The sequence below is a fragment of the Corapipo altera genome, unplaced genomic scaffold, assembly GCF_003945725.1.
Source record: "Corapipo altera isolate COAL_440 unplaced genomic scaffold, ASM394572v1 55, whole genome shotgun sequence".
NCBI classification, from domain to species: domain Eukaryota; kingdom Metazoa; phylum Chordata; class Aves; order Passeriformes; family Pipridae; genus Corapipo; species Corapipo altera.
This window is the reverse complement of record NW_020884882.1, coordinates 10,914,547-10,929,501: the sequence shown is the minus strand read 5'-3', so window position 1 is coordinate 10,929,501 and position 14,955 is coordinate 10,914,547. Positions and strand designations below refer to the sequence as shown.

The following is a 14,955-nucleotide window of genomic DNA, read 5'->3' as shown; positions in this document are numbered from 1 at the left end:
CCCTCACTGGGGGTTGCTGGGCTCCTCCACAGTGACACAGGAGGGACAGAAGATCGCGTCTCCAGCAGGGAGGAGAAACATGCCAGGAATCATTCACTCCCATAGTGGGAGTGGGGAGCATGGGTGGGCAGGACTTTGAAGGGTACAGGGAGCCCATCCAGAACTGTTTTTAAAGGGCAGTGGTCAGGATTGGGTTTGCTCACTCAAGATCAGCGTGGGTTAGGGGAAAAAAAAAAAGGCATGAGCCTGGCTTGAAAAGTGTGTCCTTTTTGAAACAAAACATGCCTTTTCCCTTTTTTTTTAATCCAGCCTCTCCCTTTTCCTGCAGCATTCAGGGATCACCTTCACTTTACCTTCCTCTGTAATCATAAACTCCAGAAACATCCCCATTTAGAGCAGAAAAGCAGAGGTTCAGGGAGAAGTGGTTGTACCACTGGGACTCGGGGAGCAAAACCAAACCATGTGAGAGCCAGTCAGAGTTCTCCCTAGTGCCACCGAGGGGAGGGTTTGGAAAACTTTGTCCAGCTTTGCGGGATCTGTTGATTTTTTTAAGGCTGAATCCAGAGAAACCCTGAAGCAGCTCATGAGTGGGGTTAGTGACAGCAGCCCATGTTCTCGTTCAGGTTTGGCAGCAGCGGCTAATGCCAAAGGAGCCGAGCTGTCGATGAAATGCAGACAGCTTTTGTTAAGGGAAGAGGAGGTTTGTTCTTGAACTCTGGGCTGGGTTGCTATTTTTTTTAATTAATTTACAAAGTCATAAATTCTTGGTGATTGCATAAAGGCAGTGCGTCATGCTGGAAATCCTGCTGATGGTGCATGCACAGCTCTGCGCGTTGGGTCTGCACCGGGAGGCTGTCAGAGAGGGACAGGGAAAAGAGAGCCAAAGCAAACACTCTGCGTTTGATTTGGGATGAAATGGATTTCCTTTGAAATAACTTGCGAAACATGTTGTCCTGAGCCTGCAGTGCAAGCACCGACTGCTGCCACTCGTCAAGCCAATGGGGAAATAGAAAATAGTCAGGAAACACCCATAAAACAGGACAAGGACTAGGCAGTGTGGGGTGCATTGTTTCTTCTTGATGGGCAGGTGCTGAGGAGACACCCTGCTTCCCTGCTGCCTGGTGAAGGCTTTCTGGGCTGGAGGAAAGCACCTTGTAGGAGCTCAGGGCTTGTTGTCACATCAGAGTGACCCAGTGGGTCACCTTCCCAGGCAGGCCAGCTCTGCAAGCTGGAGCTGATGTTCCTGGCTGCTGCCCATGCACAGCTCCCTGGATATCTGTAGGGATAGCCTGATCCTCCAGCTGTCCTGCTGCTTACAGGGAGCTATAGAAGACTCTCTTGTCCCAGGGTGTTTCCTTGTCTCCTGGGAAACCCGACTGCATGCACGTGGCCAAGGCTGTACCTTCGGGTGTCATTTGGGGATCTGTGCAGTGCAGCATGGTGACAAGCCTGAATTAGTCAGTGGCCCTGTTTTCATTTGCCCCGACGTTGTTCAGTCCTCCAAGCACAAGGTGTGGGTGCTGGATCATGGCACCCCAGTTATCTTGGCATGCAGGAGGCCTCAGGTTACCTCTGACGCATGATTTCTCCCTGGCATCGCTGGTTATTCCTATCAAGTAGCAGACAGTGTAGACATATGGGAAAGGAAGTCGTGAAAAGCAACTTGGAGTCCAACACAAAACACCTTAAATTGGTGTGATTTCCCCAAAGGAGGAACTGCCTGCTCTTTAAAAAAAAATAAAAATCCTCCTCTTGAAAGGGCTCTTCAGGACAGCATAGAAACCACTGAGTTATTTTTTAAAGCAAAAGCCTTGGGCCAAAACCAGCCTCCACCCTCCACTGATAGAAAATTCTCCATCTTAACTCTCTTTTTTCCTTCCTTTGCCCTTTCCCTGCAAAGGCCTCTCAGCAGATGGTGGAGCCAAGCGCCAGGAGCATCTCTCCAGGTTCTCCATGCCTGACCTGAGCAAAGACTCAGGTATGAACGTCTCGGAGAAGATGAGCAACATGGGGACCCTGAACTCCTCCATGCAGTTCCGAAGCGCTGAGTCCGTCCGCAGCCTGCTGTCAGCACAGCAGTACCAGGACATGGAGCCCACCCTGCACGACCTCGCCAGCCCCCTCGGCTACCGAGAGCGGCCACTGCCGGGGCGCATGCACCAGAGCTTTGACTATGGCAGTGGGGTGCCCGGGGGCAACCTGGGGGTGCAGGAAGTGCCCAGACATGCCCCCATGAGTGAGCGCACGCGCCGGCGAACTACCCTGCGGGATGACGACCGGCACTACCGCCCACACCGGCCCCGGCGGTCTCGGCGTTCCCGATCGGATAACGCCCTGCACCTGGCCAGCGAGCAGTGCTACCGGCTGAAGGAGAGACCCTCACTCCGAGCCAGGGACGACTACGACCCGTTCATGCACCAGAGGAGCTGCAGAGAGACGGTGGAGCAGGGTCCCCGCAGGGACGTCTACGGCCACTGTCCCCGGACGGTGTCGGATCTCGCCTTGCAGAACCACTTGGGCGAGAGGTGGGGGCCCTACTTCGCTGAATACGACTGGTGCTCCACCTGCTCCTCCTCTTCGGAGTCCGACAACGAGGGCTATTTCCTCGGGGAGCCCATTCCCCAGCCCACCCGCCTCCGGTACGTGACCAGCGAGGAGCTCCTGCACAAGTACGGCTCGTACAGCATGCCCAAGTCTTCCACGGTGGGTGCCAGGGGACAGTTGCACAGCCGGAAAAGACAGAAGAGCAAAAACTGTATCATATCCTAATGGCATCCTTGCCAGGCACCTTGGGAGAATGTAAATTAACTCACAATCTTGCACTGTTTTAGATCATGTAAGTGCTTTTATTGTAACAAAAAAAAGGCCCGAAGAGTGGGGATTTGTAAGAAGGTTGTAGACTGGCTTCTATAAATAGTCATAATCCTGGGCACGGTGAATATATTTTGCACATCTTACTTTGGAGAAAAAAATTTAAAAAGTTCACTTTAGTCTGTAATATTTACCCAGTAGTTTCTCCTCCTTCTCCCAGATACTGCCACCCCTTTGAGCTCTGTTTGTCCGTACGTTTTGGTTGCCACTGTTGACTCTCAGCATCAGTTTGCCGGTAGCTTTTGCTTTCCACCATGTTTTTGTTTTCCATTAGCCATGTTGGTAGGTGATTTGTCTCTCAGACAGTGTGGGAACCTAAGTTATTTCCATGGTTGTTGTAAATGCGATGTAAATGACAGTTTGGAGAAAATATTTTTGTATTTTGTAATATCAGAGTAATTTCTATATCTTAGGAGTCACTGGGAAAATGCATGCACGTTCAGAATTGTTTTCAGCCAGAGCTAACCAAACAGTACTTTGGATCCCCCTTTCCATTTCATCACCAAATTCTTTAAGTATATCAGTGAGAATTGAGTTGTCATTGGTTTTTGAAGTTTAGGGTTTTTTGTTTTAACTCTCTTTTCTGTTAATTTGTTTTGATCCTGGTCAATAAGGAGAGCATTTTCTGATTCATTAGGTCTTGATGAGGCCTCAGTGGCATTTTGAAATCTGCTCACGCCTGTTATTCACAGGTATGCTCCACCAGTCAGATACAGGAACCCTGACAGCTGCAAAAGGGACTTTTTTTTTTTTTAATTGTTATTAAACAGGAAAGAACAAAACTACCAAATGTCTGCAACATTGTAAATGACCAAAGCTGGAGAAGGAATTTCACACCTCTGTAGAGAACGCTGAAGTTACTAAACATTGAACTATTATTTGGAGTAAATAAAGTGTAAATGGTGCAATTGTGTGATGTCAGCATGACGTTGTTTTGAATATAGACTTGTCTTATGGTGCTCTAGTCTCCTGGGTTATGTTAACTGCTGTTCATTACCAAGTGGAAGTCTCAGTATTGCCTACTGCCTAACACATATGAGAACACCTGCAAACTGCTCCCCGTGGGCCCCATCCTGTCTGGTGAGATGCCCCCCCCCCCTCTGGGGCCATGTGGGGCCAGGGGGCTTGACCCCCAGGGGGGCTCCTCCCCTGCCACAGAGCCAGGACAGCCCTCACCATGGCAGAGGGTCTATAAATAGGGCTCAGCTGTGTTGTATTATGGTGGATGTGAGTTTGTTCTCTGTGTGCTTTAATCCATTGGGGCTCTGCCATCCCAGCATGTCCCAGTTGCAAGCCAATGAAAGGTTGTCCGGGTGCTTCCCAGAAAGGAGCAGGTTTGCAAAAGGGGCTCTTGACACCCAAAGATGCGGGTTAGCGCCTGAGGGTGTTAAGATAAGGCTGGGCTTTGAGCCACAGGAGGGCTGAGAGCTTAACTGGCTTAATAGCCCTCCTCCCATGTGCTGCCAGCATCTCAGGATGCCACTGCACCTCCAAGCCAGCCCCTGCCCTGCACCCCGGGAATGAGGGTCCCACTGCAGGGATGGCACCGGCATCCCTGGGTACACACAGGGACACCCTGATGCCTACTCAAAGCAGCAGATGCAGAAAAATCTGGAAGATGGATGTCTCCATACCACAGACTATTGCTAGGAATTTTTTTGTTGTTTGTAAAGGACAATGTGATAATTATTATTCCTTTAAAAAGAAAAAAGAAATTACACTTAAGTATATTTAAAAAAAAATGTTTTTTCCAGTTGGAATAAATGGAAGTATTCATCCAAAGGGAAGAGTCTCTTGTGTATGTTTTGTGCTCTTAAAAAGTATTGGTTAATTGTGAATAGAAAACTTGATTTTCATTAAGCTGGTGTTGCAATAAAAGCACAAGAACCAGTTCAGCCCCATCCCTGATGTGGTTTTGGTGGACAAGGAAAGCATCTCCTGCACACCATGCACCTTCCCCAGGGTTGGTGTCCTGGACTAATTTTTTGGTGTTAAAAAAAACTAGTCATAGAATCATTAAGGTTGGAAAAGACCTCTAAGATCATCGAGCAAATGGTAAAACACTAATTCCCAGCCTTTCCCCTTTTCCTCCTATCTGCCTCTCCCCAGGGCTAATGGAACAAGCTGTAGAAACTCCTTGCAACAGAATTGCTGCACTTTTTCCCTGCAGTTTTGTACTGAAATCCAGGGCACAGTGCCCCCATTCACAGGATGGTTTTGCTGCTGGATGCAGCTCCTCAAAAATTTTGGTGCTCAGTGCAGAGCATCTCTCTCCCTGCTATGACTGGTGTACACCCCAGCTTTAATGCAGCCCTGGAATCAGAACAGGTGGGCAACAAACTGGGGAAGTAAGAGTGTCTCAGGTGATGCTCCCCTCTCCTGGACCCTTCACCAGGACAACAGAAAGGTCTCAGATAACATTTCATAAGAAAGACAGAGTTGGTACAAATTTCAGCAAAAAAAGTGCAAATGCAACTTTCAGACCTTTTTCATTTCTCGTACAGGCTCCAGAAGGCCTGTACACTTGGAGACACGTGCTTAAAAAAGGAAAAAAAAAGAATGGTCTTTTTTGTCTTCTTTAGCCCATTTGGTGTATGATTAACCATTCCTGACAAACCCACTGAGCTTGAGGGACAGAGCTACCAGTCTGTAAAATTTTGCTCTGTCGCCATCTGGCCCTGCTGGTTTCACTCTCTGTGCCCGCTGCGTGCGGGTGCCAGCGCCCCGTGGGAGCAGGGGGCACACACAGACGTTTGCTTTCATGTCTCCAACAACTGAGTGAAGGTGACACCACCTGAAGCTCAGGATGAGTGTTAGTGGGTCCAGTTTCTCTGGGCTCACTGGCTGAGGGAGTGGGTAGCTTTTTGCTGGGTTGTCCCGGCAAACTCTGTGCTGCCAGAGTCGACCTGGCACACTGTCACTGTTGCTTAAAAAAAATAAATAAATCTGATCAGGTCTATTGCTGCCACAATTTTCTTCCATAAAATACCTCCTTTCCCCCCCCCCCCCTTTTTTCCCCAAGAAGTCCTTGGCAAGACCTGCCAAGTGTGAACCCAGGGGATGGACTGAAGTTAACCTTCATTGCAAAACCAGCATCTGCATTGCACACTTGGCCATAGCCCAGGTGGTAGTGAGAGCACATCATCCTTCACATCCATGTTCCCCAGCATGCTGTGGGGCTCAGTAAGGCCCCTGTAACACCTAAAGCACCCCAGTGTTGGCAGCATCAGCCCAAAAGCCACTGAAGCTGTGCAGGGAACCTTCCAGCACACTGAGGCTTGCTTTTCAGGAACGCAAAAGCCATCCAGCCTTGAACCCGGTGCACAGACATTATAGTAAGATCAGCAGAGCCCCTGCAGAAAGATGCAGATAACATAAGTGTGAGGTTAGAAATAATCAGCAGCACCCTGATTTGGAAATTATTTTCCCCAGATAATCCCACATTTGCAAAAGGCCCAAGTGGCTCTGGCATTTCCCACAGTGCTTGGTGGCTTTGTAGACCCAGTTGCTGATGAAGGTTCCCTGAAAGACAGCAGCACTGAGTGGGGGGTTAATTAATGGGAGCTGTTAGATGAAGGCTGAGGGCTTCTGAGAAATGGGCACATATTTACCCTCACAATTTAATCCCCCCAAAAGCCATGCCTGTGTAGCATTGGGCTGGCAGCACCCACCAGGCTCTGTTGTTTCAGCTCCCCAGCTAATCTGAGCTCCTGGGCTTCAAGCTTCCATGTTATCTGATGAACTTTACTCTTTCAGGCTAAAAAAAGCTCCCTGTTCCTTGCATTTACATACAATTATGCTATTCTTGAAATCTAGGCTGTCCTCATTCTCCTGGAGATTATCTGCTACCATTTAGATGACCATCCTCCACAGCCAGGAAAGCTCATTAGCTAAGAGCAATTCCAGAGTATTTTATTTTAAAGATTATTTTTTTTTATGCAACACATTTTCAACCTAGATCCTTAAAACTGTTTAGGAATTCAGCTCCTGTTTGAGCACAAAGGGGAGTCAGTGGCCAAGGATACCAAGGGCCAGGAACAAGTCACTGGAGAGCTGGGGCCCCTTTCCAAAAGCATCCACAAATTGTGACATATCAGTGCATTTATAGGGGAGAAAGAAAAGGAGAAGGAAAGGGGAAAGGGGACAGCAAGACACTTATTTCTAGTGCCAAGAATGCTTGTCTGGATCTCTAAGTAGAGGAAAAAAATTAGAAAGTTTAAATTACTTGTATTTGCTGCCTCTGCCCATCCACACTGGACTCCAGTGTTGTGCCATGTTACAGGATCAGCTTCAGCTGCCTCCAGCCTCCATCCTCACCTGGGAGGAGTGGAGGAAACCAGCTTGCAGGCTTAAAGCACCTGTGGCACACTGGCCCTTAGGTCAGTGACCAAAGATCCCTTACCTGCAGCTCCACCTCTCTGCTTCTTCACTTCTTAACAACTCAGCAAATTACCAGCTTCCCTGTTTTAGGCAAACCCAGTCAGTTCTAAAGCATTCTCAGGAGAGTTTTCCCATTGTAAAAGCAAATATTTATATCTGCTGCGCTCTTAGAGGCTCTGGTTATGATCAACTCTTAAGGCAAGATTTAGCTGAAAGAGCTGATTTATTAAAATGGATAAACAAAGCCCTGTGAAGCAAGTTAATTCAGTCTAAATAAAGCATTAAACTCTGAAGAGCACACATCAGATCACAGTATATACATATGTACACATATATATGTGTGTATATATATATCCCCCATATAATTCCTGCAGTCAAACCCTCAGTCCTCCAGGCTGGGATCCCATATCAACAGCCAGGAGAAAGCCAGCCCTGAGCCATGCTGGGTGTATATTAGGCAATGTATGTATTATCACATGCCCTGATTTTTAACAAACCCAGGCCAGCAATCTGCTCCCACCCCAGTCACAGGGATCCCTTCAACTGCCAGCCCTGCTTGTGCTCTGTGCCTCAGTTTCCCCATCTCCAAACTTTCACCAGAATGATGCTTTTAACAACAAGGAGCTAAAAAATCTGGGATGAAGGAGGTTGTCAAAACAGTTCTGATTTAAACCAGTGGCTCTAGCCCAGGGTTTGAGGCAGTTTTTTGGCACCTGGGTGCCAGCAATTTCTATCAGAGTTGTTTCCTATTGACACAACTCTCCCTTAGATCCCCACTGGTAGAAAGAGCTCACTGTAGCACTATACAACTTGGGAATTTTTCTTCTTTTCTGTAAGTTGGGCTTTAATTGTCAGTTATTTGCTCATGAGTGCTCTTTCATGGCTGATGCTGGAGCAGACTCAAGCAGTTTTTATTTTAGTATTTGGATTAATTAGCTTTTCTGGAAGAGGGAGGCAGGGCAGAGATCTATTCTTGCTGCTCATCACATATTCATTATTTACATTTTTCAGTATCCCAAGTAACTCGGCACAGAAAACAAGTAAATTAAGACTAAAACGTACACAAAACATCTGGAGCCTCTACAATTCCATAATTATTGCTGCTTGTTCACCATGCATAGAGTGCCTATTGGGAAGGCCATTCATATATTGGCCTAATGGAAATTTTTCCTGTTGGATGCTTCCAGTGATCCCCATCTGCCTGGGTCAGGTCTGACCTTGACTCACCGCCAAAAGCCGAAGCAGCAAAATTGCTGGTTGGTGTTGGGAGCAGCAGCCTCTGGAGTTCTTGGCCCAGAACAGTAAATACAGCTGGGCAGAGTAGGGCTGGTGAATAATTTATATGATGACTCTACAAAATAGTAAATTCCCCCCCCCCCCGCCCCGCCTTCTCCATCCTTCATGGAGCTGCTGAGCAGTTTGTGAATATTTAGGAAGTTTTACTAAATTCATAGAGTCTCATAACAAACAGTTTTAAAATGCTGAGTGAAGTACTTGCCTCTCACATGGCACACTGTTCATGTGACCACAGGGGAGGAAAAGGGAGCCAGGGAGAACCACTGCAAAATCCTCATGGTTTTGACCAAAATTTGCAGGATTTCTGTCCAGCAGATGCGATGCTGCCCTGTGCTCCCCTGCAGCTCTGGGCCCCTCTGAGGAGTTAAATTGAAACCTCACCCTTGGGTAACACATGGGTGAAATGGCAATTTATATTTTTATGTGCCAGGGGAGGCCAGACCCCACCACAGCAGTGTCTGAGTGTGGGGGACCTCGGTGAGCCCCTCCAGAAGTGCCAGTGTGGCCCCAGTCTGGGTTGGGGATGGCTTGCTGCCAGCCCTGGTGGGTGCTGCCAACCTGGAAGAGAAAGAGGAAAAGGGAAAAGGAAATGGAAAGGGGAAAAGGGAAAGGGAAATAAAGGAAAATAAAGAGAAATGAAGGGAAGTAAAAGGAAATGGAAAAGCGAAAAGGAAAAGGAGAAAAGGGAAAGGGGAAAAAGGAAAGGAGGGAAAGAGAGAAAATAAGGAGGGAAGGAAGAGGAAAAAAGGAAAAGGAAAAGGAAAAGGAAAAGGAAAAGGAAAAGGAAAAGGAAAAGGAAAAGGGGGAAGGGAAGAAAGGGAAAGGGAAAAGGAAAAGGGAAAATAGAGAAGAAAGGCAAAGAGGAAGAGGAAGAGAAAGGGGAAGGGGAGAAGCTCTCCCCCCACTGGGCACACAGCAGGGCAATGGGCAGCCCCCCAGGCAGGGGTAACAGAGCAGCCCCCACAAGAAGCACTGCCTTGTCCCTGTCCCACAGCCTCCTCTCCCAACGCTTGCCTTTCTCATTTCATTTCATTTTGGAGTTCATAATGATGGGAATAAGCGTGCGTGGCTTCACTGCCTGGCCCAGTTGTGACAGTGGAAGGTTTTGCTCAGAGGAGGCAGATCTTTGCATATTTATGAACATAATTGTTTATGGCAAAAGATACAAAGAAGAGAAGTTGATTTGGGATGCACACGGAACTGGAACAAACAAGCCTGGCTCCCCATGGGGCTTCACTGCAGCCTCAGAGATCCCTGCCTTTAATGCTTCTGGATTGTTAACAGCCGGGAGAGGATGGGGAGAGCCTGTCTGGGGGGAGGAAAGGCAAAAATCTCCCAGTTTCACTCTCATAATTTGGAGTTTCAAACCAATGTTGATAACAATGTCATTATTGCTGAGCATCCGCTGGGCTCAGGGAGTAAAATTCCTTTTATTCGTCTCCAGTGTCAGGATTTGCAAGTGCAAAAGATTTTCAAGAGCTTGTCTCTGTCCCTGTTTGTATGCAAATGATGTTGTAACATTTCTTAGACTAAAAGACCTGATTTTCGCTATCATCAGTCAAAGCATCTGTCAGCCTTGTCAGAAAAGAAATACTTTGATTCTTTCAGGTCAAAACAACCCAAAATTATTGCTAGAATATTGAGGCAGTTTTAAGACATAAAGAGTAAAACGAAAATTGCTCAAAACCATTTTTCTTGTCAATGATGTTTTAATTTTTATTTTACTTTCACACGTAAAGCAATTTTTTTTTTCCAGATGACAAAGTTTGAAAATCAAAGAGTTCAGTGCTATATTCCAAAACTCCATAATGGAGTAGGGAGCAGTATTGGATTCAATCACATGTTCAGGAGGAAACTGGGATGAGGAATGAAATGAGCTAAAGAATGGGAAAAAAAATAGAAAATTGAGAAGGAGCTTTGTGCCAAGGCCCTGAGATCAAACACTTCCAGGGGTGCTGTAAGCACCAAGTGCCTCTCCAGGTGCCATTGTCCCTGCACCTGTGGACCCCAAAGGTCTGAGGTTTTGTTCATGGTAAAAACAGAAAAGGGCTGGTGCACACAGAAACACTCTCCCCCTTGGTGTGGCCTGAGCCCACCTTTTGGCAAGACAACCAGAGCATCCACCATGTGGTGTGGGTTGGCTGAAAGTGGAAAACTCTGTTTAGCAAGCCCAGATCTACTCCTGTGAAACAATCTTTCTCAGCAGTGGGATTTCTGCTTCCTAATGAAAATGATTTTTTAACAACCTGCTGGAGAGCTCATAGTGTTCCCCCAGGTCCCTGCACGGGGTTGTCACTCTGTGCTTGGCAGAGGAGGCAGAAGTTCTCCCAATAATTCTCTACTCACCCGTTTCTCACTGAAGAAGTCACTGAAGACTGAAAGGCTTTAGTGCAACCCCCAATCAAAAAGGCACCTCCAGCTCCACACTTGGACAAGGACTGGGATGTGCTGGCACTGCTTTGGATCTCCTCCAGCACTATCATCAGGTTTTCTGCCTGTTGGGATCAAAGTGGAGTTCAAGCCCCTGGGACTAAAGTCCTTGGTTTGAGGGTCTGGCATGGGATCAGTGTCTCCCCGTGAGACACTGGTGGGAGCAGTGGGTGTCCTGGCACGTGGACCAGGAACAACAGTGTGACCACCCTGGCACAGCTCTGCTTTGTTCCCCCCTGGTTCCCTTTCCCACAGAACCAGCAATGAGCCCTGCTGCAGAAACAGAATCTCCCAGGGACCCTGAGCTGCTGCTTTGGGCAGCTTTAGGACATGGGGGGTTGCCAGAGAGGCCACATCTCTGTCTTCAATCAGCTACTGCAAGTTTCCCGTTTCTGGGGCCTGCAGCTTTACACCTTCACTGACCACTGCTCACTGTGACAGCCAGAGCAAACAGCCTGTGCCCAGCACTGAGCATCCTCCTCCAGACAGAAAGCAGATGGATTTTCATTTACAGAGGCACAAGGCTCTCCCTCTCCTGCACAAACACACGTGCAGTTCTACCTCACAGCCTCCATCACTTATATGAGGAACTGTGAGGAAATAACAGGTTATAAGAACAGCATGGATATATCCCTCGAGCTCTGAATGATAAGGCAGTAATCAAGTTTCACCAACGTGAAGCGAAATTTCCCAATACTCTTTCCTAAAGATAAGCATGTCCCAGGACCAGCGTGATACCCTCTCCTCACCAGCATGCACGGTCTTCCAGAGAAGTGATTTCCCCAGTAGCCACTACATTAAACTATAGGCAGAATATTCAGATCCAAATCAGCTCCCGATGTGTTTCCATCTAACAGCCCCGATAACCACATTGCCTTCATTTTCATACTGCATTATTTATTCATAGCGCCCTGGGAAATGTGGAGCCTCATGAGCAGTGGGAGCAGACTACATACCCACAAACTAATATGTTCCTCTCACTGATGCGTTACCATCCCTTTCCCAGCAAATGAATTGCCCACCAGCAACTTCCCAGGCCTCTGCCTACCTGCAGAGCACACGCTCCTTATTCTTCTCACAGAGCACAGCACAAGGCACGGGGGATATTTGCTCAACCTGATTCCTAATTTCCTCCCTCAGATTGTGTGTCTCAGCATTTCAGGCTTTCAGAAGCCTGATTTTCTGAGGTTTGTGGCTGGCTGACCCATCCATACTGCCAAATGCCATTTGCACCTGCAAGTTTGAACTTTGGGATGGGCAAGCACTTGAACAGGAACATGAACACTTGCTCCTGAGTGTGCAAATGTGACTCTGCAAGCATGGAATCATAGAATCATAGAACGGTTTGGGTTGGAAAGGACCTTAAAGACCATCTAGTTCCAACCCCCCTGCCATGGGCAGGGACACCTTCCATTAGAGGTCCATTTGGCCCAGCCCATCCACACATGGCAAGGATGAACTGACTGCTGCAGTCGTGGTATATTATCTCAGTGCTCTATAATTTTGCCCTTCTAAGTGAAGCACATGAAGTAGGTAGATGGCAGAAAGTACAACTGGACAGGTGGTGGTGGTGGTGATTACAAACTCCAGTTTGAAAAAGTGGGAAAAAAGCCTAGTGGTTTTCCTTGATTTCCCCCACATTTCCAAGGTCAGCCACCCAGTTCTGAATATGAGGAAAGAAATGCAAACATCTCTCCAACTGTTCTTGGACAATTCAAATGTCTTTTTTTAATGCCAAGGCCATTTGGTCCTTGTCTCCAACTTTCAGCTAAAAATATACTGATTTCTAAAAGGTTCAGGTGAGAAGAGAAAAGAGCATTTCAAGTTCTTGCAAAAAAAAAAAAAAATACAAGGAGATACAAATTCCTGTGAGATTTTTACTATTTTATCCCGCAGCTTCAAACCCATAATTAGGTCTCCTGTCACTTCACTTGATGCCCTGCCCCATTTATCTGCAGCTTTTTGACCCTGTTTTCATATCTGGTAATATTTTTTTCCATTACCACTCTCAAAAGAAGACCAAAAGAAAAAGGATTCTTGCCCTTCACTCAGATGTCTGAAATCTGTAAGAACTGTTTTAACTTTGTATTTCAAGGGAGATAATCATAGTGTCAGAGCAAGATATCTACAAAGTAAGATATATCTATTTTTTTTGTGTATATATATATATGTATAAAAGTAGGATTTATATAAAGTAATGGCATCCATAGAGCAGATACACCCCAGTTGGTGCCCCAGTGGTCTGATGGGCTCTCCTGAAATTGAACTCTGAAAAGAGTGGGCAGCACTGAGCGTGAGAAGTCTGATTTTTTGGGCAAACCACACAAATGCAGGCAATGGCTGAGCACACACTGCAATGACAAGCTGGGGCACAGAGGATGTCCGCTTATCTTGCAATTAAATTGGAGTCAAAATTTATTAACAGTGAAGGACCTTCCTGCCTGTGAAATGGTACATGCTTCCAGGCAGATCCAAGCAGTGAAACCCTGTTCCCAAATGCCAGATCTAAGAATAGATGAGTCTAATGTCAGCTGCATCACCTTTTTATCTGATAGATGTTTATTAAGTGAAGACAGAATATCTGTTGCATAAAAGCAAGCCACCTGCTGCCAAACAGCCACCTTCCCTCTGCCACAGACAAATGTGTTCTCAGCTAATTTGTGCTCAGACTATATTTCAAGTCACACTGTGCTTGCCAAATTTTGAAAGACTGGATTTCTCAGTGCTACAGCACAACCCCAGAAGGAGTCACCTTCTCCTCTGATGGGGGCAAAACACCCAGCAATGGCCACAGCTCCCTCAGAGCAGCTCTTGGCCAGGTCAGCGAGGCCAACTGGAGAGCACCTGCAAAAGGCTGGACCCAGGATATTTGGGACACAGATTTGGCACAGGGAACCTTTCCTGTTACCCCAACTCTGTTTGCAGATGTAGGTTTCAGGGTTGTCAATATTACTATTGACAGGTTCACCAGGGGTCCCTCTCCAGCCACCAGCACCTGGCCCACACTCCAATCTCCACAGCCATCCCTTCCAACAGCACTACTGCCTGGGCTGGGGCTACTGTTCCTCCTGCCCAAGTGCCGGGCTGCATGGCCACGTCCCCGAGGAGGGATGAGCCAGCGGCAGCAGGAGTGCTTCACCTGGCTCACAATCAGCCTTGGCATCTCCATGGCAACTCCAGCGGATGCTGCATTCCTAATGGCTCCCAAGGAACCGCTGCGCTCACAAGCAGCAGTTGCAATCAAGTTCTGTCTTGGTCATCTCCAAGGGGGCAAGAGGATAATGCAGAGGAAATTAATAAGAGGCATTCAAAGTGTTTGAACAGTGTAATTGCCTCAACAATTCCTCCGGATTACAATTAGTCTGTTCCTTAAAATGAGCAATATTTCTAGTGTCTCTCAGCTCTTGCTCTGCTGCTGCTCAGTGCTGCCCTGCTCATGTCCGTGGAGGAGGCTGAAGGGGCCCGAGCAGGGTGTACTGCACTCAGATGGGGTCACTGAAATCAGGGTGGGGTTTCACCATCAGGACATGAAAGACCCAAAAGGCAAGCAAAAAAATCCAACATTGTTACCCTAGTGCAACTTTCACCCGTGGCATGCCAGGGGCAGATGTGCCTGAAACCTGCTGGAGAGTTTTTGCAGGATTTTGTGTTTTCAGCTAGGTGAAAAGCGTATTTTTCATGCACAAGCTGCTGGGCAGCTCTCCCCAGGGTCTGTGCTGCCACAGGAGACATTTGCACCACCAGTATTGGGGCAGAATACACCTGACACCACCCAGGCACCTGACAGAGCAGGTGATGTTTCCCCTCACTGCCGGGCTGCATCCCTGAGGATTGCTGGGCAGGATTTAGCCATCCATCTACTCAAGAGCCAAAAGGCATTTCTGTCTCATGGCTCACATCCTACTCACCCCCAGGCTCTGTGGTGGGAGCTCTCCCCCACAGCCCCTCCAGCTCCACACAGCACAATGTCAGGAAAAG

The 14,955-nt window shown here is 47.5% G+C and overlaps 1 protein-coding gene across 6 annotated transcripts in view; it reads left to right on the top strand.

Annotated features, from left to right (window-relative positions):
* PRICKLE2 (prickle planar cell polarity protein 2) overlaps window positions 1-3,784 on the top strand; it is a 104,226-nt gene extending 100,442 nt beyond the window's left edge. For all 6 annotated transcript variants that reach the window (XM_027640639.1, XM_027640644.1, XM_027640642.1 and 3 more), the window contains one exon: window positions 1,901-3,784. In XM_027640639.1, the coding sequence (XP_027496440.1) occupies window positions 1,901-2,769 (869 nt within the window). In that variant the 3' untranslated portion in view covers window positions 2,770-3,784. The remainder of the gene's footprint in view (window positions 1-1,900) is intronic.
* The last annotated feature ends 11,171 nt before the right edge of the window (window positions 3,785-14,955 follow it).